A 24,480-nucleotide genomic window follows, 5' to 3' on the forward strand; every position below is an offset into this window, starting at 1 on the left:
GGCAGAACCCTTTCCAAACTAAGCAAATTGGATACCACAAAGGATTTGAACCAAGAGGAGAAAAAATTGGAACTCAGCACAACTAAGTCTTTTGATGCTCAAACTGGGGACAGTGCAACCAAAACTAAGAAAGCAGAAACCACAACCAGCAAAATTGCAGAAGGCAAAAAGAGTGAGACTACAAAAATGGAGCGTGGAGCAGACGGGGAGATTATAAAGACCAAAGGTGCTGAAGTGACTGGAAATGTGAAAGAAAAGAAGCACAAAGTAACGGATGTTGATGTGGAAGAGAAAGATGCCTCTGGGAAAGTGGCAGCTCGAAGAAAAGCACACCTGGAGGCAGAAGTAGGTCAAGAGTTTGGCGGGACAAAAAGCAAGGAAGAGAAGAACAGATATGCCATCGACGAAGCTGGTCGTTCCATCAAAACCACAGAAACCAAAGAAGGCAAATCAAAGACGAGAAAAGAGCATGACAAGATGCAGATGCAACTCAACGAAGAAATAGAAACAGAGGACGGAACTCTGAAACTGGAAACCAAGGAAGGATCCCAGGGAGGGAAAGAAACCACCAGAGGCTATTCCAAATCCAATATTAAAAGCACGCCAGTCAGTGAGGCCATAGATTCCGTGAAAAGAACCGTCTTCTCTCCAAATGTGGGTGCAGGAGATGCACAAGACGCCATAGAGGCAGGTTCACCTGCGAGACGTGTTCGTCAGCGTGCTCGTCCTGCACCGCTTACTAAAGCCAATGTGGAAGCAGCCAATGGGGATGTGAAGGGTGCTAAAACACCAACAACACCCAGTGCTACATCAGACTATGGTACGATGGATTCTTCAATGGCAGAAAGCATGAGATCCAGAGATAAAAAGTGATTTTCTACCATTTGAGGCCAGTTTAGGGTGTTTTGGTTTTATAAGAAACTTAAATGTTTAATTTAAGTACAAAAATTGCACTCCGCTAGAAAATCTTAATTTTAAGATTGGAAATAACCTCTTCTGAGAATGTACCTGTATTTATAACTTAAAGAAGTGAAAGTAAAAGACAGATTCTTTGGCCCCAGGTGATATTTAGATCTCTTAAAAGTAGGGGTCTTTCATGGCAGCAAGGCCCAACTTTAAAATCTTTTCCATGATAAATTTAAATGCCAGGTGCAACGTATATGTTCTTAATTAAGTGCTCTTTTGGTAAAATCACCCCCTAAACCTGCTCTTAATAAGTGCTAAATACCACTTCATCAAAACAGCTTCTCGTACAAAATATACAGTGAAGGTCAAGGCTATAAACCCCCTCAGGAAACAGTATGGAAATTATGAGAAATTGACTTTGATAAGTTCAGAGATCTAAACAACGAAAGACAACTTGTAAGTTCTGATACAGTTAAACCAGTTTTAATGTGTTATTCTGAAGATTTAATATGGTTCTTGGATAAATGGATCCCTGAGACAAAAAAATTAGGGCTTTATAATCAGCACTTGAGTAGTTCTTGCTACTCACCAAGTATTAGCAGAAGTAGGCTTATAGACAGTTTTGTTATTGATTGTGTAATAATAGGCAGAGCGAGCTATGGAATTGGATGCTGTCTCATTTATCTTATTGATTTTTTCTGTTGTATGACTGCCATTTGGTTTTAGCGTCAATTGAAGTTTTTTTTTTCAATTACACTTCACAAATTAGCTGTAAAAATGTTCTGGAAATTTTTTTTGAATAAGAAGTGCATTTGAAAAGGTTTTTTTGTTAATGAATTTGGAGGTACTTTGAATATTTCATTTATGGTGTAGAATTTGAAGTCTTAGCAGTTTGAAGGACAGTATTATTCCAAACTTATGTATTTTTTCCACAAATGATCAGTTGTTGAAATAGAGACTATAGTTGAACATTAAAACTGCTAGAAAATTATAAATGTTCTTGCTGAAGTTACATGAAATCGTCCTTGCTGCTAGATTGATAGACAAATTAGTACTGCTTAATTTTTTTTTAATGCATGCTTGCTTTTAGATTGAAAGACAATTGTACTGTCAGAAAAAGGGTTTTGTTGAAACTGGATGAAAAACCCTTTGCTTGTAGACCAATAGACATTTTACTGCTAAGAAATTTATTTTTTTATTGAAACTACTTGAAATGGCTCTTGCTGTTAGAGAGACAGACAGCCTCCCCGGTAGTTAATAGGGTTTTCATTGAGTAGGCAGATTAACCTTTGCTTTTAAAGCAGTTTTGTTGAAGGCAATCATTTGAATTGCAGTTTACAAGGTTAACAAAACTGAAGTTTTATATATCTAAAGTTTTTGGTATTACTTTTGTGTAAAGCAAATGTTGTCATTGTCATATATGTAATCATTTGGGTTTGCAAAATTTTACTCCTGTATGATTTCTGTTAGAAGTATTTTGAAAAAATGATAGATATACTTATCTTACTCAGTGGATTGTTAAAACATTACTGTAATCAAATATATCTTTAGACCTTTGAGCTATGTTATATTATTACTGTATGAGATGATTACTAGTAAATATTCAAAGTGTGAATTTTGCATTGTTTATTTCCTGTATGCTGTTGCCAAAAAGTTAAATGAAAGTCTTTTTATTCGGAAATCTGGAAAGGTCCTCTTGAATCTCTGATCAACCAGTAAAACAAAAAACAATTAAACCAAAGTTTGCTTTTTATTTATTTGCTATTCTTTGGTAAGAAAAGAAATAGCTTTAGAATTAAAAATAGCCTTGATGTGGTCTGAGGGGTGACATACCATGTTGTCAAGGATGTTGATACATTCTTCAAACAAGCCACATCAGAACTATTTTTATTTCTGAAGCTATTTACATCAAGTATTCACAGTCTGTGGCAGTCTGATTATAAGACGGGTTAACTGAGTGACAGGCCGACTTGACATTTCAAAGAATGTTTTTGAAAAATTGCTTTTCTTTAAAGTTTTCTTTAATTGAGTTGGTGGTACCCTGAGTGTGAGAGAGGTGCTTAAATTTCTAGTTTTCTCCGAATGTTGGCGTGATGGGTGAGGTTGGGGTGGGGCACACAGGGTGTGAGTGATTAAGTTTCTTGATGCATATAAAAACTATTGGGTCAAAGCATAAGCAAATTTTTTTTTTTTTTTTTTTTTTTTTTTAATAATAATAAAACAGGTGAAATTTTTCATTTTATTATACTACTGATGATTTACCTAGGGTCGTCGTACACTTAAATTTGGTCTCAAAAGTTTAGACCAGTTTTTGCGCTAAAGTTACTTTGTAAGACAGGACCCTGGTCACTATAATATATATGAACTTTCCAAATCCTCCTCACTCTGAATAGTGACCATCTATACAGCTTTGTAGCAAAATTCTTCTCTTTAAACAACCTCATCTGTCTTTTTTCTGTGCTCTTCCAATATTTTCTCTGTCAACAAGAGGGAGAGCAAAGATCACCCAGTGTGACAGAAAGGTTGTATGCCTAAGTCATAAAATATGTGAACTCTGTAGCCAGGTCCTGTTCCTCATGCCATTAACTTCAGTTTTAATACCATGCCACGACTGTCAACTTTGTTCAATTCTTTATTCCACATGTGTAAAAGATAAACTGAAGAGACATGCATGGAGATTTTTATGTTTAGAAGCTGCCCCCTCCTCCACCCCCCCCCCCCCCCCCCAGCCACACCCGAGACTTGGGCCTCATCTTTACAATGCAAATTAAAATCACCTGTGTAAAATGAAAATGTCAAAAATAGAGATAGAAAATACATGCCAAGTTATAAAGGAGCCACAGATACAGAATTTAACATAAAAAAAACAGTGCAGATTCCCTGTAATGCATATCAATCACTACTACCAATTTCTTATAGTCAATTAATTCTACATTTTTCAGTCAATTTTATAACCCTCTCAATTGATCCGAATAGCAAAGAAGCTAGACCAAATTTCCTGAGATTTTGATCCAGATCAGACCTTTTATGGCCAAAAGGACAGACAGCCCCCCCCCCCCTCTCAAGCTCCCCTGCCTAAATGGGTTTCTAATTGATGATAGGATCAAATAGTTCGAAGATGAACCATAAAATATGCCTGTCTTAGTTTGATTGTTCGAGTACTTATTTGGCGGTGTATATAAAGGAAAGCCACTTGAACTTTATGTTGGGATATGTCCACATAGCTGAGGGTATGGGTGACTTTATTTGTTTACACACACTGTCAATCCCTTGTGTGGTCAGGGGCTGAAGAAAGGAAAATAAACACCCCCAAAATTGTTTTTAAAATGAATTTGAGATTTTGATATTACTTTTATCTCTTTAATCTGGCCAAAATTTCAGTATTTGGAGTCATTGTGTTATGTTCAGCCAAATATATTTGAGCTAGACAAAACAAATATAAAATGCTTCCTTCCATGTTGAATTTAACTCTCTGAAAATTGGCTGTAATATTGAAATGTGTTTGCTAAAGTAAATGGCATAAAAAAGAACATTCAGAGTGAATAAAGGCAACTCTAAGATCACTTAATCAGCTTCCTTTTCTCCACCCTTCAACCACCAGAACATAAAAAATGTTTTCTCCAATAAATTATCACAGTAATAAAACAAGTACAGTATTTATTGGGGTATCTTTATTAGTCCAATAACTATAGAGTTTATTTCCAGACACAGACACAACACACTCCCCTTTTTATGTACAGACACAGATGTGTCTGTACATATTGCCATCACCTGCGTCTGTCGTCGCCGTCGCCGTCCCTGTCGCCGTCGATGTCGCCGTCGCCGTCGCCGTGCACTTTCATCGTTAACACGATAAGTGGAAGACAGTTTTACTTTTTGGCTTTATATTTACAGAGCTGATAAATATTCATAAAACGCAGGTCAAGTTCGAAAATCAGCATGTTTGGGCCATTATTGTAGAAGTTGTGCTGTTTTTTCACTTTTTAACATATATGCAACACTGTTAACACATTTCAAGGAAAACCGATAGGCCTGTTGTCATGAAACTCACAGGAGTACGGTAATCAATCTCACTAAAATGCAGGTCAAGTTTGAAAATCAGCATTATCGGGCCATTATTTTAGAAGTTATGCTGTTTTTTTCACATTTCCTCAGATTCAATTCTTAGGCATGTTAACAGTCTCATTATTGAACTAATAAGATACGTAAAGGTGTTTGTTTCACATTTCCTGCATCTGTACAACATTGATAGTTGATTGTGTAAAAATGATGGTAAACTTGTTATCGTGTATTGTGTAATAGAGTTTCAAATATGGAAATAAACTCATATCATTGCAGTCTGTCAGATTCAATCATTCACGATGTTCAGAATCTCAGAATGGAGGAAATTGGACATTTAACACTGTTGTATTGATACTTTCCCCATCTCATCAATTTTCTTAGTTGATCATATAAAAATGGCAGTAAACTGTTAATTTTGTTTCATGTTAAAAAATTGTTAAAAATGGGAAAAAAAACATTTCAGAACAGTGCTGTCTTGTTTACTTTTTGGCATTTTCAAGATGTGACTTTGAAGTTCCATGGTCCTGAAGACCTTTGCTAGTCACATTTTTTGAATATCCATGATACCAATATTTTATTATTAAAAATTGATGGTCATTATGCTGTTAAACATTATGTAACGTTGCATCAAAATTTGAAGAAACCCCTATTTTGGACACTGCTCCCATGTCACTTACTGTTCTCAAACTTAGGGAAAGAAACATGGGACTTAAATAAAGCTTCAGTGGGCAATGCAGTCTATTTGGTAAATTTTTCTGGCAGTTAAACAGTTTTTTGTGAAAATTTAATTTTTCACATATTGGCATTTTCAAGGTGTGACTTAGAACCTCCACGGGCTTGAAGACCCATGCTAGTCACATTTTCTGAAAATCCATGATAAGTGTATTTTATTATTAAAAGCTGATGGTCTTTATGCTGTTAAGCATTATGTAATATTGCATCAAAATAGAAGAAAACACAATTTTGGGTGCTGCTGCCATGATGACCATTATGGGTAAAGCATGTTACTTATGATTGTCAAACTTTCAAAAAAGAAACACAGGACTAAATTGCAGCCGAGTTGGAAAAGCAGTCTAATTTGCTTCTTTTTATTGTAGTAATACATTTTAGTGAAATATTCATATTTATCGTGTTGCCATTCATTGTGGGACTCAGAGCTCCCATGGACATAAAGCCGAATGGTAACCAAATTTTCTACATGTCCATGCTATTTATAGTCAATAATCAAAAATTGGTGATAATTATTCTGTAATTTATTATGTAATGTTACATCAAAATTGACAAAAATGCACTGCTACAATAAACATTATGAAAAGAAACTGTGTTACTTATTATTATTATTTTTAACTTACAAGTTTGATTTTTAGGATTGGCATGCAGTTCAAATTAGAAAGCCAGCTCAATTGGGTTATCATTTATAATTGAATTTATGCAATTTTGTGTAAAATTTTCATTTTTCTCATTCTGGCACTTTCAAAGTGTGAACTCTCATGGGCCTGAAGCCTTATGCTTGTTTCATATTTTATTTACATTGGTGTTACCTGTTGAGCATATTTAAATTTTGATGTTGAATTTGCAGTTAAGCATAATGTACTTTTGTATCAGAATTGACAGCAGCCTATTTTGTGCATTGTTATTTTCAGCTTTTTGTCTGTACATTTGACAGCTTTGCTGCCTTGTTCCACCCTCCTATTTTCTCTGTCAAAGCTATGAATTTTTTTCCCCTCTAGTGACAGGTCTCTTTAGATGGCTGAAATTCTGACATCTGAGGCGCTGCAGACAGTGCTTGAAGGACACTAGCGCTGCCTTCCTATGAGAGAAAAACCACCACTGAAAATCAGGAATGCATGAGGACAGCTCTGAAAAAAAAAGATAATAAATCACACTGATTTAATTAGATGTGAAATAACAAGAGAGAAATAACATTTGGATTTGATGAAAGTTGTCAGGATGCTGATTAAGATTGCTGGAGGGGAATTTACAAAGATAGTTCTATAGAGCTATTAGTGAGTGATAAAAAGAAAGAGATAAGGGATGATTATATTACTCATTTATCAAATTGTTTTATTTATTTATTTATTTATTTATTTATTTATTTATTTTGACTGAGAGATTTGATATCTCCAAAGGGGGGCCCTGATTTCTGTAATCATTTAATTAACACTAATGATAACATTGTTCCTGTATAAATTTATTAATGGATATAACTCATGACTGTTCATCCTTAATTGAAAAATATTTTTAGAATTATTCAAACTCCTCTAGGTATCAAGAACAGATGTATTGATATCATGTTCATACCCTGATTTCCCTGGGGTCCTGGGTGAGGAGGGCAAGGGCCATATAGCAGGATCAGTTACATTTCCTCATGGTACTCAGGGCGCATTAATATTCAGATACTAACCACACCGTGTGCACTTAAATGATGATGCAAAATATCTCTTTGATTAACTTTGACAGCTGGACTTCTGATTATGATAAACAGGAATTACATCCTGTTAGAGAAGAGGTGTCTTGTTACTGTATTACATAGTTAATATTAGAAGGTGCAGCATGTCATTTCTCTTTGATGAACTGTATGCTCAATTGTGATCTTGATAGATATTCAACTTTATACTTTCCATTAAAAAAGTTTCCATTACAAGTGTGTGCGTAATGATAATAATAATAGTTTATTCTAGCTTTATAAACCACCAGTATAAACTATGGACCTCCAAACTGTTTGTCATAAATAAGTAAAGTTATGAATTTGTTAAAATACTTTTAATAAATCTATTACAAAAAAAAAAACTTAAATGATATGCAAAAACTGAACCTTATATTTAAATCTACAATAAACTTGTCAAGATTTTTCCTGGTTTAATTGTGATAACATTCTAAGGAGGAGAAGATGAAGTCCCTCTTTTGTCCCCATTGTCTGCTCTTCCTTACTTTCAAAATAATACAATGACATTCTTGAAAGTCCCAGTTTGTAAATCAAAAATGTCAAATTAGTCATTGTTTAGCATGTACTCAAAAGTAGGATTTAGCAACCAAAAGTGGATATCAAACCTATTTGGTTCTTATGAAGAAAGGGGTGGAATTTCCAGTGTGTTTATTCTGTCAAATTTCTTTTGTTAAAATTAACAATTGCCACAAGGCACAGAGCCCAGTTAAAAGATACTGCTAAAAAGTAACGAGGCATGTGTGGTAACCCCCTTGTGTAGCCTTACTGGTCGGAACATGATTCAGTCTGCCTCAGGAAAAGCCAGTGTATCATCTTACAGCTTGAGCTTAGTTTATTGTAGAGGTAGGGACTGTAAATCTGGATTCCGAGCCAAGTCTACGGACCACGTGCGTGCATGTTTAAGTACGTGAGGTGTGCATTCAGAGGTGACTGCGGCGCAAGTATGATAACATGTTGATACGGACCACTAAACACAGGAGGGCAACATGTAGCTAACAAGTGCTACATTTTTTTATCCGGATAAACATATTTTCTGGGGCACTGCACATTCCGTAGGTGGGTCAGGCACAGTCAGCTGATTCTTTACTCTGGAACAAGCCATTTATTCTGCTCCACCCTTCTCTAAGAGTTCATAAAACCTCTGTGGTACATTTTCTGGAAAATTCTAACCTGTGTAAAAATCAGCTGATGGGAATATTGAGAATAGCTATAGAGGAACCAGGTGTGGTGTATGATTACTACAGGTAAATTAAACAGTAAGGTGGTCTCCTCTTCAGAGTTAACATTATCTCTGATCAACCTTGGATGTTGTGATAGTTGTTGTTATATATGTATTCCCAAGCACAGGAAAGATGCCAAGTTCGAAGAAGGTACAGTACATGTACAGTCATTCCCATTGGTTCTGCTCATAAGTATGTGACCTTGCTGGAATCCTTCACAGGTTGAGTAATAACTATCTCAGAATAGAAAATAGTTGGAAACTCAGGTGTTTGCTTCATCCTCAGACTGTGATTTGGCTTAGCAAGCAACAGAGAAGACAGGTATATAACCCACACAGTGATGGGCACATATATGTGAGATGTTATTCCGAGGACTATATAAATGCCAAAAGATTTAGGGAAGAAATTTCTGCTTTGCAGTGTGTGGATTATATGTACACCGATGACATACATGTTGACTTAAGCTAAAAAAAAGTACTAGTACTGTGGACTTATATGATATCATCTGTACATGGACTATTCATAGATATACACTGTGTCTATAGGCTGAATTTGAAAGACTGCTGTTATCTCTAGTTACTGACTGTTAACACCATGGCTCAGAATCCTCAACCTAAAAAGAGGATCATCATGAGGATAAGGTCCCAGGGGTCCAGGGAGTTACCCCCTCAACCCCCAGGCTCTCCCAGTGGGGGGAGCCCCAAGATGGGGGCCAAGAACTTACAGCAGAAGTTTGCCAAAGTGAATTTTGGGACAAAGAACCCCAAACTGTCAGACTTTGAGAAGTGTTTCAATGAATTTACGGATGAATTCAAACACTATCATGGCTCCACGGATGAGGAGAGTGAAGAGCATAAAGGCAAACGTCCGCCATTGCAGAGAAGTGACCATGACACAGATTCCAAAGGTCAAGGTCATCCTGAAGATCAGAGCTTTGGTGAAGGTGAACCCTGCGGTAAGAAGTTTCAAGATATTTTCTCTCCGTTTGATGCTGAGTGTGATCCCTTTGGCATGCAGCATGAGTTTGATAAAAAATCTAGACCACACCTGAGACGTACGCGCTCCAGGGACAAAAGTAAGTCTGCCTTTAGTGACAGTTTCTTTTCCTCCCCCAAAATGGAGGACATTTTTGGAGAAAGTTCCTCTTCTTCACGTAGAAAAAAGAAACCAAGTTTCTTTGAGGAATTTGAAACTATGAGCAGTGCCATTATGGAGGAATTTTTCAGTGATAAACCTCCGGGAGAAAGATGGAAGACTTGTGCTGAAAAATTTGGAGATTTAAATCTCGATTCAGATGATTCAGACGATGACAAGTTTTTCTCGCACAGTTCATTCTTAGGCAAGCGTGATAAAAAAGATAAGAAGCAATCAAAGTCTTGTCCATCTTGCGGTCAGAAGAAACGGTCAAAGCAGACTCCAGCCACCTGTGATCATTGTGATTCTGCCTGTGATGATAGTAAGTCCTTTTCTTGACCTTTGACCTTGGTTGACCTAGTTTATCATGACCTAGTGATGGTGGTGGTGTTTTCTGCTGCTCACTGTGACTTCGTCTGTCAATTTTCGTTCAAGTTCTTGATGTTGGATCAGCTGTTCACTTTTTTCCCCACTTTGCTGGCATCACTTCTTGTGTTGGATGTACCTGTATCAGGCATTCACAATCTTCTTTAACCAAAACTTCTAAAACACCTTAGGAGTGTGTAAAACTAACAGTCTTCTGTCATGGAAGTATAAAACTAACCACTCACACTTTTGGAGTATATATATTCTTTGGATGAAAAACATTTTGATAATTGATCTGTTTGAAGAATCTGTGTTACTTTTCTTACCTGGATATCTTATAACATTTTTTATCAAATTTTTTTTTTTTAATTTTCTTTATACATTTATTTGGTTATTTTTACATAAAGGATATTACTGTCTTCGCTTATTTTTTTGTGCTTTGATTATTAATTATGCTTTAATATATGCACTCTTTGCTTAATATCCCCCCTTTGATGTTATTCCACAGTATTTTATAGTTTTATTTTTATTATTTCTCCTCATGAATATGTACGAGTCTTGCACAGTTGCTTTTATTCACAAATACTTTCAAACCTTGCTAAAATTTGGCTCCCTTTCTTTTACCTACTGTATTATCAATTATCAAATGAGACAAAATTAATTTTACTTTTGGAAATATATATATAACAAAAAGACCAGCAACAACTTCTATCTCCTCCTTCTTTCCAGCCCCTATCTTCCCAAAATAAAAATTATATAATGTTTAGAAAGAAATCATTTTTCGATGCTTCATAATAAGGTTGTACTAGTACTTGATTTTCTTTAAATTTTATTTACATTATTCCACTGCAGGAGACAAGTAGGTATTGTAGATTATTTAATTATAACAGTATTTACGGAAGGGAATAATATTTTGGTAGGTCTGGTTCACCATATTCCTGTTCATTTGGCAGTGCGTGCAGTTTTATCTGATATCTTGTATACATTTATCCATGTGGCTTTGTTAACATATGCTAAACAGAAATCTCTTTTCTATATTTACGTCACTTCTTAAACATCAAATGTAGCTTCCTTTAAAGCCAACTCTGAGTCTCACTGATGCTTCAAAAAAACATTTTCTGGAATTTTCCATGGTTTTCAGAGAATTTCATTAAATGTCAGACATTTTCATCGATTTTCTTCAAAGCAGTTTGCCAAAGGTCTCCCAAACTGAAATGAGCAGACGTCAATTAGTCATCCATTATGTGAAAAAAAATCTTTCAAAAGATAGGTGCATAGATGTGCATGATGCAACAGTCATCTGTTTTGGGAAGATAAATGACTTATTTTTTTATCTGTTTCTATTTCAAACCAGATCACCGTTTTTTTTTTTCTTTTGCCAAATGGTAAATCAACATTTACGTAGATAAACAGAAAAACGAAGTAGAATTTGACAAAATAAAGACTGAATTCTTTTAAATAAACAGGAAAAAGAAATAGACTTTGACATAAGTCCTGTATTATTTTTCATTATATATATATATATATATATATATATATATATATATATATATATATATATATATATATTCAGATGAACATTCATTATGAACAGTTTAGATATCACAGTGTTTTTGATACATTAGGGGAAGCTAACTAAAATCTTGGGTAATGGTTGCACTTTGAGTATTAAAAGCGATTTGTTTTAGAACAGTTTGTATCTGCAAGTTTTTATAAGTATACATAAAAAGCAAGGAGTAGCAGCATCTTATGAGGGAGATGATGATAGGTCGATGTTAGTAATTTAAAGTTGGAGAAACAGTTTAAGCTTTGATGATTTTTTCAAAGTTATGAAAGTTTAGTTATGTTGCACATATTGTTATTATTATATTATGAAATGTTTCTACTATTTATTGATTTCCGTTTGTTTGTTTATAGTAAAATTGTATCTTTACTAATTTTAGCAATAACCAAGCTTTCAAAATGTATACTCTCTGCTAAACGCACTTGTTAATAAAGCATTATATTTTCTCTCTCTCTTTCTTCTATAAAAATTCACATGCTTTATTAGCTAAATAATTACAATTAGTAGTGCAGAAAACCTTTGTATATATTCCTAAAACATTCTTTATGCAAACTGTGGCTTATTTCCATTAATAACTTTGCTTCACCCCCATCCCATCCTGGAATATAACCTACCATCACCTTGGCTCTGTTCTCACAACTTTTAGATCGATCTATCACCGCGGGGAGTCTCACTAGATTACTGTCAGACAATCCCCCTTAAGTGTCCGTCCCCGCCTACTACAAGCTTTAAGGGGTAATTAACTTTCGTGTCCGCCCGGCTGACAGCTATTTAGCGTGAACCCCCAGGGAGTTAGGTCGATCCAATGTAGGTCGATCTAATCTATGAGAATGGGGTGCTTGTCTGTATGGCTGTCCTTTTCATAAAAATAGGAAAGTGAAATTATCACCACAAGCTGCAGTTTCAGAAAAAAGGGCTAAATATTTCCAAAATCTTCAGCAAGAAATGTTTTTAAAGAATTGATTCAATCTGTGACCAAGTTTTAAATTTTAGTTGCTGTTGAGAAGGTGGGGGGGGGGGGGGGGGGAGGAATGGATTCATGTAGCTCCAGTAACTTATTTTAAATAGTATCTTTTGATTAGTATGGAGCACTTGCTGGTTAGGTGAAATTGAGATATGATCTCTGATTGAGGTGATCAGGGTCCCTATAGCACAGTAAAAGTTTGCCAATATCCTGACCATGGTTTGAAGTTTCAAGATAGGCATGTATATTCAAAGATGGGGCAAAGGTAAAGACATCTGTGGATCTCTCTTGCATGATTTAAACCTCATTCACACTGCTGATTAAAATCAAGTTAGTGGGTGCACAGCAGCTTTCCAGGGGATCACAGCAGCTCTCAAGGGGACTGACATGCAAGTCACTGGTGAACTGCAGAAAGCAGGGGCAGATTGATGGCATCTTCTGTGTCTTCCGGAAGACGATCAGATTTTCAAGTTTACATTGATGGGTATCTGATTTTCTGTTGGAAGACGGTCAGAAATGGGGGATGGATCATCAAAGATAATTTTGAAGACTGTCAGAAAATATCTCTGGATCCACCCCTGGAAAGCCTCTGTTAAACTGATCCTAGTATTGTTGAACTTGAACCTGGTTGTTTTAAGATGATATCTAAATGTCACTTGAATGTGTCCATAGTCTAGTGCCTTCTGACAGCTGTGCTGAGTGATGGTTTGACATGTGCCTGTATGGGGGGTGTAAATTAAGATGATAAGGTGCCTGTATAGGTGGTGTAAATTAAGATGATAAGAAAACTGAGTGCAGTGCTGGTGACCATTGATCAAGTATGAAGTGATTGAGATAAGTCCCCTGTTATTTGGTAGAATTTCAGTGCTTTTGATTCTCTCTTTCTCTCTCTCTTTCTCTCTCTCTCTTTCTCTTGCATGCATGTCTGGGTACACACACACACACACACACCATATCAAATACCTGAAAAATACCTTTAAAAAAATAGAAAAGGTTCAAGAAGATGAGCTATTCATATCTGGGTTTGCCTCATATATAGACTTTGTCAGTATTTGTATATCTACCCAATACTTGTATTTTTGTATCTACCCCTGTTAAGGCAGACTTCACAGAAATGCACCATTCTGAGGGAAGTGATGCAGCCAGCATGCACCTGAAGATATATTTTATCTGGAGAAATATGTCCGGTTATCAAGTTACCTGTGTTACCTGTCTTGTAGATCTGTCAGCAAGTTTTCCTGCTCAAAAATAGCATTGCTTCTGTACATGCCTGTTTTGTTATTTTTGTGATAACTATTTATGAATCTTAACTAATTCCATTTTTTTTTTTTCAAAATTTTTGTCCTCAGTTTCTCACCAAAATTATAGAAAAATGTGACTCCCTTTTCAAAATGTTCATACGATTATTTGTATGCGGATAAAATGTTGTTTATGGAAATATTTTTGATCAGTTTCACTCAGATGTAATAAAAAATAATTGTAGTTTTTTTTCTGACAATACCAAAAAGTCCTTCAAGCTAAAATCTAGAGGATGACGTGCCATGTAAATTATTTAAACTCTCCAACTGCTATTAAGTGTAGATGAAAATGAAGAGATAATATCAAAATGGGTTCCATGGTTTTTTGTTCATCGAAATTTTCATAGAGCTGAGTGGAGCATTTAATCAGAAAGAGAATAATACTAACAGTAAGAGTAATGTTTTCAGTGTTTATAGTCACTAATGAGTATTGGATAAATCTTCTTACTTTGTTTGCTCAAAATTCATTCAAGGTAATGGGGTATCCAGCTTTCCATCCTGGCAAAAACAAAAACCATGAATTTTCCAGAAGCAGTAACTTCACCTCACTCCCTGTACTTATACGCAAGGGATCACTGATTATGTAATTCTGGTACAGTTTCCAAGAATCATCCAAGAAAAAAAGAACAGAAAAAGTTTTAGGGTGCTGGCAGTGGCAGGTGGTTAGAAATATGTGAATTTCATCAGACAAGAAATGCAAATGTCTGGAATCTCTTCTTTGTGTGTGTGCACTTGCATTTAATTGCAATCAAGTTACTCCAAGGTTATATTACCTTTTTGGTAAAAAAACAACATATTCCAAGGTGCAAGGACATGTTCAATGTAAATCATTTTCAGAAATATTTATTTTATTAAGAAAATCAGTAATTATCAAGCAACAGTGGTTTAGAGTAGAAATTTAAAATATTTGAAATATAACACAAAAAAAAAAATTCATCAGCCCTGAGCCCAGCTAGACTACCTTCTTCCTTGTTTACTTCTTCAAGGGTAATAAATAAAGATAATGTTTCACAGGTTTGGCACTGAACCTGAGGTAAGATTAAGTCATACCTTAATTGGAATTGCTTCTCCCCTGTATTAGCAGAACTTGGGAAATGCCACAGTATATAAAACCAAGTACTTTGTTAAAATGTTAGGCTAGTAAGAAATAGTGTGACATATTTCTCAAATTGTATAAAAATACAAAGGTTTTCTACAATTTGACAGCATGTGGATTACCAAAATATAAACGTACTACAAATGTATTATTTTTGGCAGGTTGCCCTTTTTTATTATTGTCAAAAAATATAATTTCTTAAACCAAAAAAAGAATTAACAACATTAGCAAGTAGAAAGATGAATATCATTCCCCTGTTCTCTCTCTCTTCTTTTCTACAGAAGAGATTCAAGAAGATCTGATTGAGCACACAATATTTATCTGTCTAGGTTGATGTGTCAGGTAGGGTGTCTGATTGGAAGTTTAGTCTGGAATTAAGAACATACGTGGGAGATCTGATATTTCATATCAAAGGAAGTGGCTTTGTCCGAGTTGGCTGTTTTGTATCAACATTGCCCGTTTTAATTGGATGTAAATGACAGGTTGTACAAGTATAGTTATGTCGGGCCTTTGTGGTCTTTGACACATTTTGTTTAGAATTATTCATATGTGGTTTGTAAGGCAAGTTTAGGTATAGAGGAGGTTGGTTTTACCAAAGCACTCATAAGGTCACATTTTGGTTGTAACTTTGAGACTGAAATTTTTGGATCAAAATTTAGTCAAGGAGTTGTGGTCCACTGATGAAAATGTTACGTAGGGCTTTTAACAAAAAGCAAGAAATTGCCATTTTCCAAGACAGATGTTTACTATTGTCGAGTCAGCTACTAATGATCTATGTACACTATATTTTTGCTTTAAGTAAAGACAAAATTTGACCTTTTTTGTAAAGCTGCATCCAAGAGTGTGCTGCTGGAAAGTGATGTTTGTTTGTTTTCACACCTGGTTACTGGTTATCTTCTTCTATTAGAAACAGACAAGAAAGGTGGGGGAAATCACTTCCTGCACTCTCATCTCCACCATGTTATCAGCAACTTAACACTTCGATGTGACAAAGCCATCCAGGATGAGACTACCAGCAGATTACCGACTTTTTGGGAGACAAAAATATCATTGGCCCCATGCTGTATTTTCACTTCATGGCAGTCTCCTTCCTGAGCTATTCTGCCCTGGAACCTTCTTGTATTGCAGTCCTAAGTGTTTCAAACTTTGTTTATTAAATTCAAGTGTACTTTGGTCTAAAATGTTAGATTAAAAGGCAACAACTTAAAGAGTTACTCTTACTGGAGACTTTCTGGAGAGGAACCACTTATAAGTGAACCTCAATAATTTTGGAAGGATCTTTGAATTCAGATTTATATGTGTACTTAATATTAGATGACCAATGGATGGCCTACATACTAGGGTACTTAAAGAGAACATTATGATTAAAAAAAAACAGAATTGACACATTTTTTCATGCAGTTTTCAGTATAAAATACATTTTCTGTTTGTTCCAAAAGCCCGTGCACATAAATGAAGACTTCCCAAGTACCTGTTTAGAAAGGGTGCCCTGTATCTCTATGTAAATGTACACTGTGTACAAATATGTGACTATAAATCATACAAGAGAACCTGTCAGTTCATATATATACTTATGATAGGAATGTATATGTATTGTGGGAAACCAAAAGCTTGAAACCTGTATAGAATTATGTGAAGCTTAGATAACCTTGATGCCTTAAAGCATGTTGTCTCTATATGTTTTGAATAAAGGTTTTTATTACATGCCCATAGCCAGGGGGGTTGGGGGTTCCAAAGATTTACTTTGACTCAGAAAAGCCCTATTCACCATCAAATGTTGATCTAGAGGTTCTATGTCCTTTCTCAGGTTGGGTCAACCCAATAGTAAAAATTAATTTTGAATGTCCACTTTTCAGGAAAAAAGTTTCCTTTAAAATTTTTGATAGGACACAGAAAACTGTAATTATATTTTGTCAAACAGAGTGTTTTCCCCACTTACAGGCTTGCTATGCTACCAGTAAAGAGACCTAGTTTTGTGGTGTAAAAGTTTGAGTCAACCTCTAGTATAAATTTCTTTCTTGAATCCATCTTGGCACCCTGAGCTTAAAGGTAGTAAAGGCATTGCTTTGTTTCTCGTCATTGCCAAATATTCAGTATAAGCACCTATATTTTAGTGCACTCTATGCCACTAAGACCTCTTCTACAGGGTGCTGGGTATGAATTTGTCCATGGCGGCATGTTTACCTGCTCACTGCAGAGAAAGTCATCTCTGGTATCTGTTTACTCAGGTGAGAACTGCAGGTAACCTGAACTATGCCAGGTAACAGCAGCACTTGGTGCTGGCTTGTTTTGAGAAGGAAGATATGATAAATGATGAAGAGGAGAAAAAATGGGAGAGATTTATATGAGCTGTATGAATATTGGCTTGTGTTTAGAAGTGAGGAGAAAAGGGAAAAGAGAGAGGAAAATGATTGTAAAAGTAATTTGTTTTAATGCAGTCTATTATATGCATTATAATTAAAAGCATGTTTCACAAATTTTTTTGCAAAAAAAAACAGAAAGAAAAAGGAGATGAGATACTAGTAATGGTATAGTTCTTGCAGGGGTTTATGATGGGTGAGGATGAAGTCCAAGTCATTCTGATTACAGGCCTTCACTTCAAGCCTGTTTTTTTTCCAAACAAGTGTTGTTTCTGTGAAACTCATCAATCAGTAGTCCAATTGAAGAATTGGAAGAAATTAATTGGGCACATTTTTTATATGAAGATTTGTGCACAATGAATTGCATTAAATTTATTTGTCTGACACACATCACAGAAAGATACTCCCTAGATCTTTCATAATAGGTTGATTTATCATTTCTCCTGGAAAAATTGTTTCTGAGAAAATCAGGCAGTTTCTTTTCATTAATGAAAAACAACTTAAGCTTTTTCACAGGCTCTACAAAACAAAATGCAATTAAGCTTTTTCGGGAGCATTGCAAAATGAAAGTTTTATGTCATGCAATATTTTAAAAGAAAATAGTTATTTTTTCAACGTACATATAATTGCATGATCAGCTTGAGTTTCCTTGAATCTTATCAATAGGTTAATCAGGTCAGGAGACTTCATAATTGGATTATAGCTGATAATTTCTATTAATGGATAATGTAAGTAGGAAGGCAGATGGAAGGAAATATTAATTAAGCAAATCTTTATAAAAGGGAAAAACTAAGTTTGAGATGTCTGACTGTGGTGACTTCATTGTATCAGTATGATGGGGTGTTGCAGCATTTACTGTAAGTTGCAGACAGACTGTGATTATTTGTTTATTATATTGTTATGATGATGGTTTCTTCAAAACAACTTATAAATCATAATTTGCGCTTTTGATGTTTTTGTCTCTGATTTTACCTAGTTCTGTTTTGAAGAAACTATCATTGTAACTTTTAAGTTGGCAGCAAAGATAATGAAATTCCTCGTGTGTTTTCAATTGTTTATTATGTCGCAGGTCTTGATGGCACAAGCCAAGTCATGTTTTTTTTTTCAGACAGAATTCCAGGCAAATTAAGTTTTAACTTCTTTGAAACAAAACTTATATTTAATAGGCAAAAAATGATAAGTTTTCAGGGATTTTTTATCCAAGGTGAATAACTGCCATTCAGTGTCAAACCAAATTTGACACAATTGAACATGCCGTAATGAAAGATTTAAAAGTGTGAAATTTGAAAAAAAATTATTATATTTATTTGTTCTTTACAGATTGTAACTACACATGTCACCACCGGTGTCGCCCTCTAGTGTCAATAGACTGTCCACACGAGAACACGAACAACCACCGGCCGCGCGGGAATGCGGAAACCTCGCTGTCAGAAATACTTCAGGTTACTCCAGGGAAGGTAGTCAGGGTACGAAATTATTACTATTTTTATTATTTTTTTTATATAATCAAAAATGGGTATGCATTAAAGTTTTATTGTTTCTGTTTTGGAATTTATGGTATTATAATGTGATCTTCATTAGTACAGAACGTTTGTAGTTCAGATTGATCATTCACAAAATTTACAGTTGTATAATGACAGAATAGCGTGTGTGTGTTTGCGTTTGTGTGTCACTGTGTGTACTAGTACATTAATTTCTATGCTGTAGAATATTGCATACATTTTGATGATGTTCAAAAGCTCATGCTAGCATGGAAAATATGTTAAAATGACCTATTACTATTATTTATAATATGAGTAATTTTAAGTTATTATTTTGAACTTCATAAATGAGACATATTCACTTGCATATGCATTTTAATTCACATTGCTTTTCCTTAGAAGTTTTGAAAAAAATGATGAAACTGACTGAAAAATTTTCAAAAAGAAGAGAAATTACATTGTTGTAGATGTGGCCAGGCTAGCTATGGACATCACTGACCCCTGCACTGGTCATCTCGTCTGTGATTTAAATGTTATCTACATTAAGGAGGGACACTTGACCATAGCAGTCAGTGATTTGTCATGTAACACTAGTGCAGGTGATTTCCTGTGCGTGTTTATTCATTTAAGAGACACTGGTCACCACAAAATGACCATCGGCATTGTCTCAGTAGTGGACGGTTATATGTCTAGGTTACATTAAGTGAAAGGATGAGGTGATGATTGACAGTAAGTTTGCTGACTAACCACTACTATGTGTACCTATGTACTACTTAGATGGTCAGTTTAAAAGGCTAGAGGTCAAGCAGCCAGTTCTCATTTTAGATTTATTTTAACTGTTAGTTTCTGTCCTCATAGCAATCCATAGATACATGGTGGCAAGATATTTCAGTTAAAGTTAATTCCAGAGATTATCCGGTCAGTTTAAGTAATCAATTAATAATCAATCAATTTACAAACTTCGTTAGGGGAACATTGCAAAACCTGATAACATTAAGTTATTTTTTGTGTGTACATTTACTGAAAATGTGTCAGATGAATTTTCAAGTGTCTCTTGATGCAACTTATGATCAGTGTTGTGTGTAGTAAATCACAATCAAGTCACACCTAACACAACTTATATCAGTGACATTTGGTGGAAGAAATGCTGTTTCAGATGCCTGTGATTTTATTGAAGGTTTAAGGCAAGGAATTTCAAATTAGCCATCACATTTTGATTAAAAATTGACTTTGACAGCACTTGTAAGAGGGACAGGTATGAACACAAAGATAAGAATTATTGCTAGACAAAGGGACGTGTCTCATACACACACACAAAAAAGAATTGAGTTGGGGGTGGGGGGTAAAGTTGAAGCTGCCTAAATCTCGATAGACAAAGAATCTTTTAGACTGCTTACCATGTTTTTTTAAACTAAACTCCTTGAGCAAATTGCCATTGTGTAGACACAGTTTTTAATCTCAGCAGTGAGAATAAACAATTTAGTTTGTTAAATACAGTTGTGATAAATAATAAATTCACCAATCAGATGCTTGGATGACAGTAGATTATTCAGGCCATTCTACTAAGAGAAAGAAAAATCTGACTTTTTTACTGGCCTTGAGATTTTTTTCTTTGTCAGATAATTAATTTTTCACGTGCTTTCTTTACGCGTGCTGGGTGTATAACAGTATGTTACACGTGCAGCTTGTCTCTATTGGTAACTTATGTCATCAGTTATTTAGACAATCTTCCCAGGACTATAATTACTTCACTGCAGGTGAGAATGTCAACACATAATTCCTCTCAGGCTTTGCTGCGTGCATAGTAAATAGATGGTTAAAAAGATATTTTTAAACAAATTGCTTTGTCATCTGTTTGATGCTAATAGTCCAAATTGAATTTCAGTCACTCTGGCTGTTAATGCAAAAATTGTTCAAGCAGAGCATCACATTTAAGAAATTCCTACTTTAGATAAATTACACATTGATTTTTTAAGCAGATTCATTAGTCCAAATTCACATGGCACTGCACACTTTTCTGCATCACATCATTTGAGACATGGAGAACTTAATGACCCATGCAACTATTATGTAAGAGATTCATCTAAAGGACAGTTTTTTATTGGTCTGCACATTTGGAAGAAAAATTGTGAAAGAGAATAAATATATATATCTTTAGATGAATAAAATATTTTTCATGTTTTTATACATAGTAGTTTGTACAATATATGATATTATGTATTTTACAGAATATTTCATATATTAGTGTGGTATGTTTGATAGGCACCTTTACTCAAATAAACTTTATGGGATAATGCATATATTTCCAATACTGCCCTGGAGAAAGATCCTCTAGATAGCGTAATTGAGAGCGTGACGAATTTCTCAACAGACTGCACTGGTTGACACATTAATTATTAATAGCAACACCTTTTAATTAAACTGTTATATATCATTGATAAAATGTATGTGACAATTGTCTGCTGTCTGGCAGATGTCATAAACAATGCTGTCATACCTTGAGATGTTTTTTAATCAAATTGAAAGGTCATGGGTATCATTAGTATATATATATATATACATGACACAGTAGCTTCTGTATTAGCTGGCTAGATCAGTCAACTTAGCTAGCTAGATACAGTTAGTCAATTTGTGGAATGCTTCAGTGTCCAGGCGTTGAATGGTATTGTGAGCTAGCTCATAGAATTAAGCCTCCACTTATCTGATTTTTCTTCAGCTAGTGGCTAAAGCAATATGAAGATCATATTAGATGGCTTTAAGACCAGACATCATTGACCAGGGAAAAAATTAGATCAGGCGGAAAATTTTGATTTATCGAATTAGGGGGAAATTTTGCCGGAATGAGCCCAGTGTTATATGAGTGAAGGATCATGGATGCAGGGGCAATGACTTGGCCAGAATATGGCCAGAGAGTGAATTTGGCCGAGGAGAGCAAGGAGAGTGCTGTTGGTGCTTTAAAGGTGAGAGAGTTAGGAGTAAGTGAAGGGAGAAGTGCAAAAGATATTTCATTGGACGATCTACTAGCACTTGAAGGAATTTGCCTAATTGGGAGTGGGAATGAAAATTGTCTTTGTTTTTTTCTCCAATTGCTCTTTACACTAGTTTTGGGAAGGGGAATGGTAAGAAAAGGTAGTCACAAACCTCTCATGAAGAGGCATGTGACATAACTCCAGAACCACCATTGATAATTTGTGACTTTTACTTATAGATTAGAAAGAGAGAAATTCAGGAAAGATTTAATTCAGTTATAACAGACTTCAGAGATAAAAAGATCATGTATTTTGGATTTTCTGAGGGCAAAGAAAATGTCTTTTCCTTAAGAAGCTCCATTGATTGATTCTTCATATGGCTCTGTGTCAATTTTGTCTGTCATCTGCATGTTATCTGCCTAAATCTCTGACAGTATCTGTTATGTAAATGTTTATATTTTATCATATATACTAGTAGAGAGTAAATTTATTGAAATTTATTAAATTGATACAGAAGATAAAAATGCCTTGCTGAATTGTACTTTATTTGGCAGTTGTGTTACAAGTACCACACTTGGAGGCCTTAAGACAAGCTTTGTCAGTGATTTATTAGTAATAAATCTGGGCTTTTATGGTGATTGCTGCTTTTTCTTTTGGCATTTCATCAATCTATTATGTTAGATAAAAAATTAATCGTTTTGGAAATGATTATTCTGAAAGTACACAATTCCCCATAAATATAAAAATGTTCAAATATATAATATCTATCAAATCGAATTCAATCATGCATGTATTGCTGAGAAATTAATACCACCTTTTTCAGAAGATAGACTGCACAAAAATATAACTTTCAAGAGCAAAATAATCTTGTTGACTGAAGGTTTGTAGATATTCAAACAATGTGGACCTGTCACCTTGTGTATACAAGCATTAAAAACATTCCACACCATGACATGAATGCTAATAATGTTGCGGCTGGCTCACGTAAGAAAAACTCCATAAAATGGGAGTAGGTTGTTACTGTGAAGGCATTTCTGATTTTTTTGTCATTGAGGATTAACTGCAGTAGGCTAACCAGATATTGTACACTGGTTTGGGACTGATGAGAATAGATGCTATTAAGATGATATCAGAAGTAAGTACCTGTTGTGAAATTTTAGACTTAATCACATAGGACTGGCTTTATGTCACTTTTGATAGTGATACATAAAAGTTTTTTTGTCTGTGAATTGGGCAGAGAAGGGAATACTGAAGCTGAATAATAGGCTCCTTTGAAGAAATGGAGTTTTAGTGTCATGTGATTTTGGGCAATATTATCTTGCATAAAGTTTTGTGGTTTATTTGTGTGGCAGTTATATTGGTGCTTGGTTAGCTATGTTTTACCCATCTTGTGTTGTCTTATATAAAGAAAAGTTGAGTATTTATGTAAATTTAATTCATATCAGGATTAAAGGAGAATGGTGGATATGTTCAAGGTTTGTGCTTGATTTCTTATTTGTTCCATTAATTGATCTCGATGTGCATTTTTATTTCAGTTTTCTTAAATACAGTGCACAATCACTGTAAGTCAGGGGATTAGTTATATACCAAGAAAATATAATAATCTGAAGGTGGAAACAAATGTTGGAAAAAAGGGCCAAAAAGTTTCAGGATTATATTACGAACTATCAAAACTCCATCTGAGAATAGAGAGTACCTTAGCATATCTGATAGCTAAGAAGATAATGAAATTGAATCATTCTGGGTAGAGGCTAGCCACAACAAAAATATAACCAATGGCAGCATTTTGGGAAACTCCTGCACAGCAGTATAGCTTTTGGCAATTGATAAGCCTGATCAAATTTTCTAGTTTAGTTATGCAACTATTATTCAAACTATTGGAAAAGTTTGGCCTTTGAGGCAAATATGCTAGGATTTGTCAATGTGGATTTATGAAAGTGCCTATCAAAAGTATTACTTGGGAGCATTTCCGATATTTCTGAAATGATGTAAGTGTTCAGCCATTTTTCTTAGCTGCCTGCAACTCCTCAAAATCAGTGCACAATTTAGTTTCATGTCAGTATACTCAAGATAAAGATACAAGTTCCAGACAAAAAAAAAAACCTTTATCATAATTGGTTCGTAATATCACAATAAATGAAGCAGACGACATGTCTGTAATCCCCTTGGAAGTGACTCACATTATTGATTGGATCATGGATACTTGGATATCAGTGGCAGATGACATAGATGAGTCTCTCGTGTATTTGTCTACAATATTCATCAAAAAAGTACACATCTGATGACAGGGAAGGCATTGTGATTTGAGTTTTTATCAGCCAGTGTTTTTAACACGCTGATACACATGATATGCTGTATGCAATGAATTGTATTTCCTAGATAATTGTTAAGAGCATGAAGTGCTAATGGGAAAAAAGGCATTGAGATTCCATTTACTGGTGACAGCAGACGAAGTAATTCCTGACCTTTGGGAGAGACATCCTTGATGCTATCTTCTAGCTGTCAGGGTTTCTTCTTGTTCGAAAGACCAGCGGAAAATACATGTGTTTATTGAACACAATTTTCACTGGATATATTTGTCAAAGAACAGTGCAGTTTGCTTTCTGAGGGATAT

At 35.0% G+C, this 24,480-nt stretch overlaps 1 protein-coding gene across 3 annotated transcripts in view; it reads left to right on the forward strand.

Annotated features, from left to right (window-relative positions):
- The window catches only part of LOC106174755 (ras association domain-containing protein 1-like), a 52,233-nt gene that overhangs the window by 18,024 nt on the left and 9,729 nt on the right, over window positions 1–24,480 (forward strand). The window contains exons 1-2 of one of the 3 annotated variants that reach the window (XM_013556433.3): window positions 8,248–9,589; window positions 18,737–18,882. In XM_013556433.3, coding sequence (XP_013411887.2) covers window positions 9,229–9,589; window positions 18,737–18,882 — 507 coding nt within the window. In that variant the 5' untranslated portion in view covers window positions 8,248–9,228. Of the gene's footprint in view, window positions 1–8,247; window positions 9,590–9,733; window positions 10,091–18,736; window positions 18,883–24,480 lie in introns of those variants that run through there. The other 2 variants (XM_013556430.2, XM_013556432.2) reach the window with 2 other exon arrangements.

This window comes from Lingula anatina, chromosome 6 (assembly GCF_051362555.1).
Source record: "Lingula anatina isolate TDL-2025a chromosome 6, LinAna3.0, whole genome shotgun sequence".
NCBI classification, from domain to species: domain Eukaryota; kingdom Metazoa; phylum Brachiopoda; class Lingulata; order Lingulida; family Lingulidae; genus Lingula; species Lingula anatina.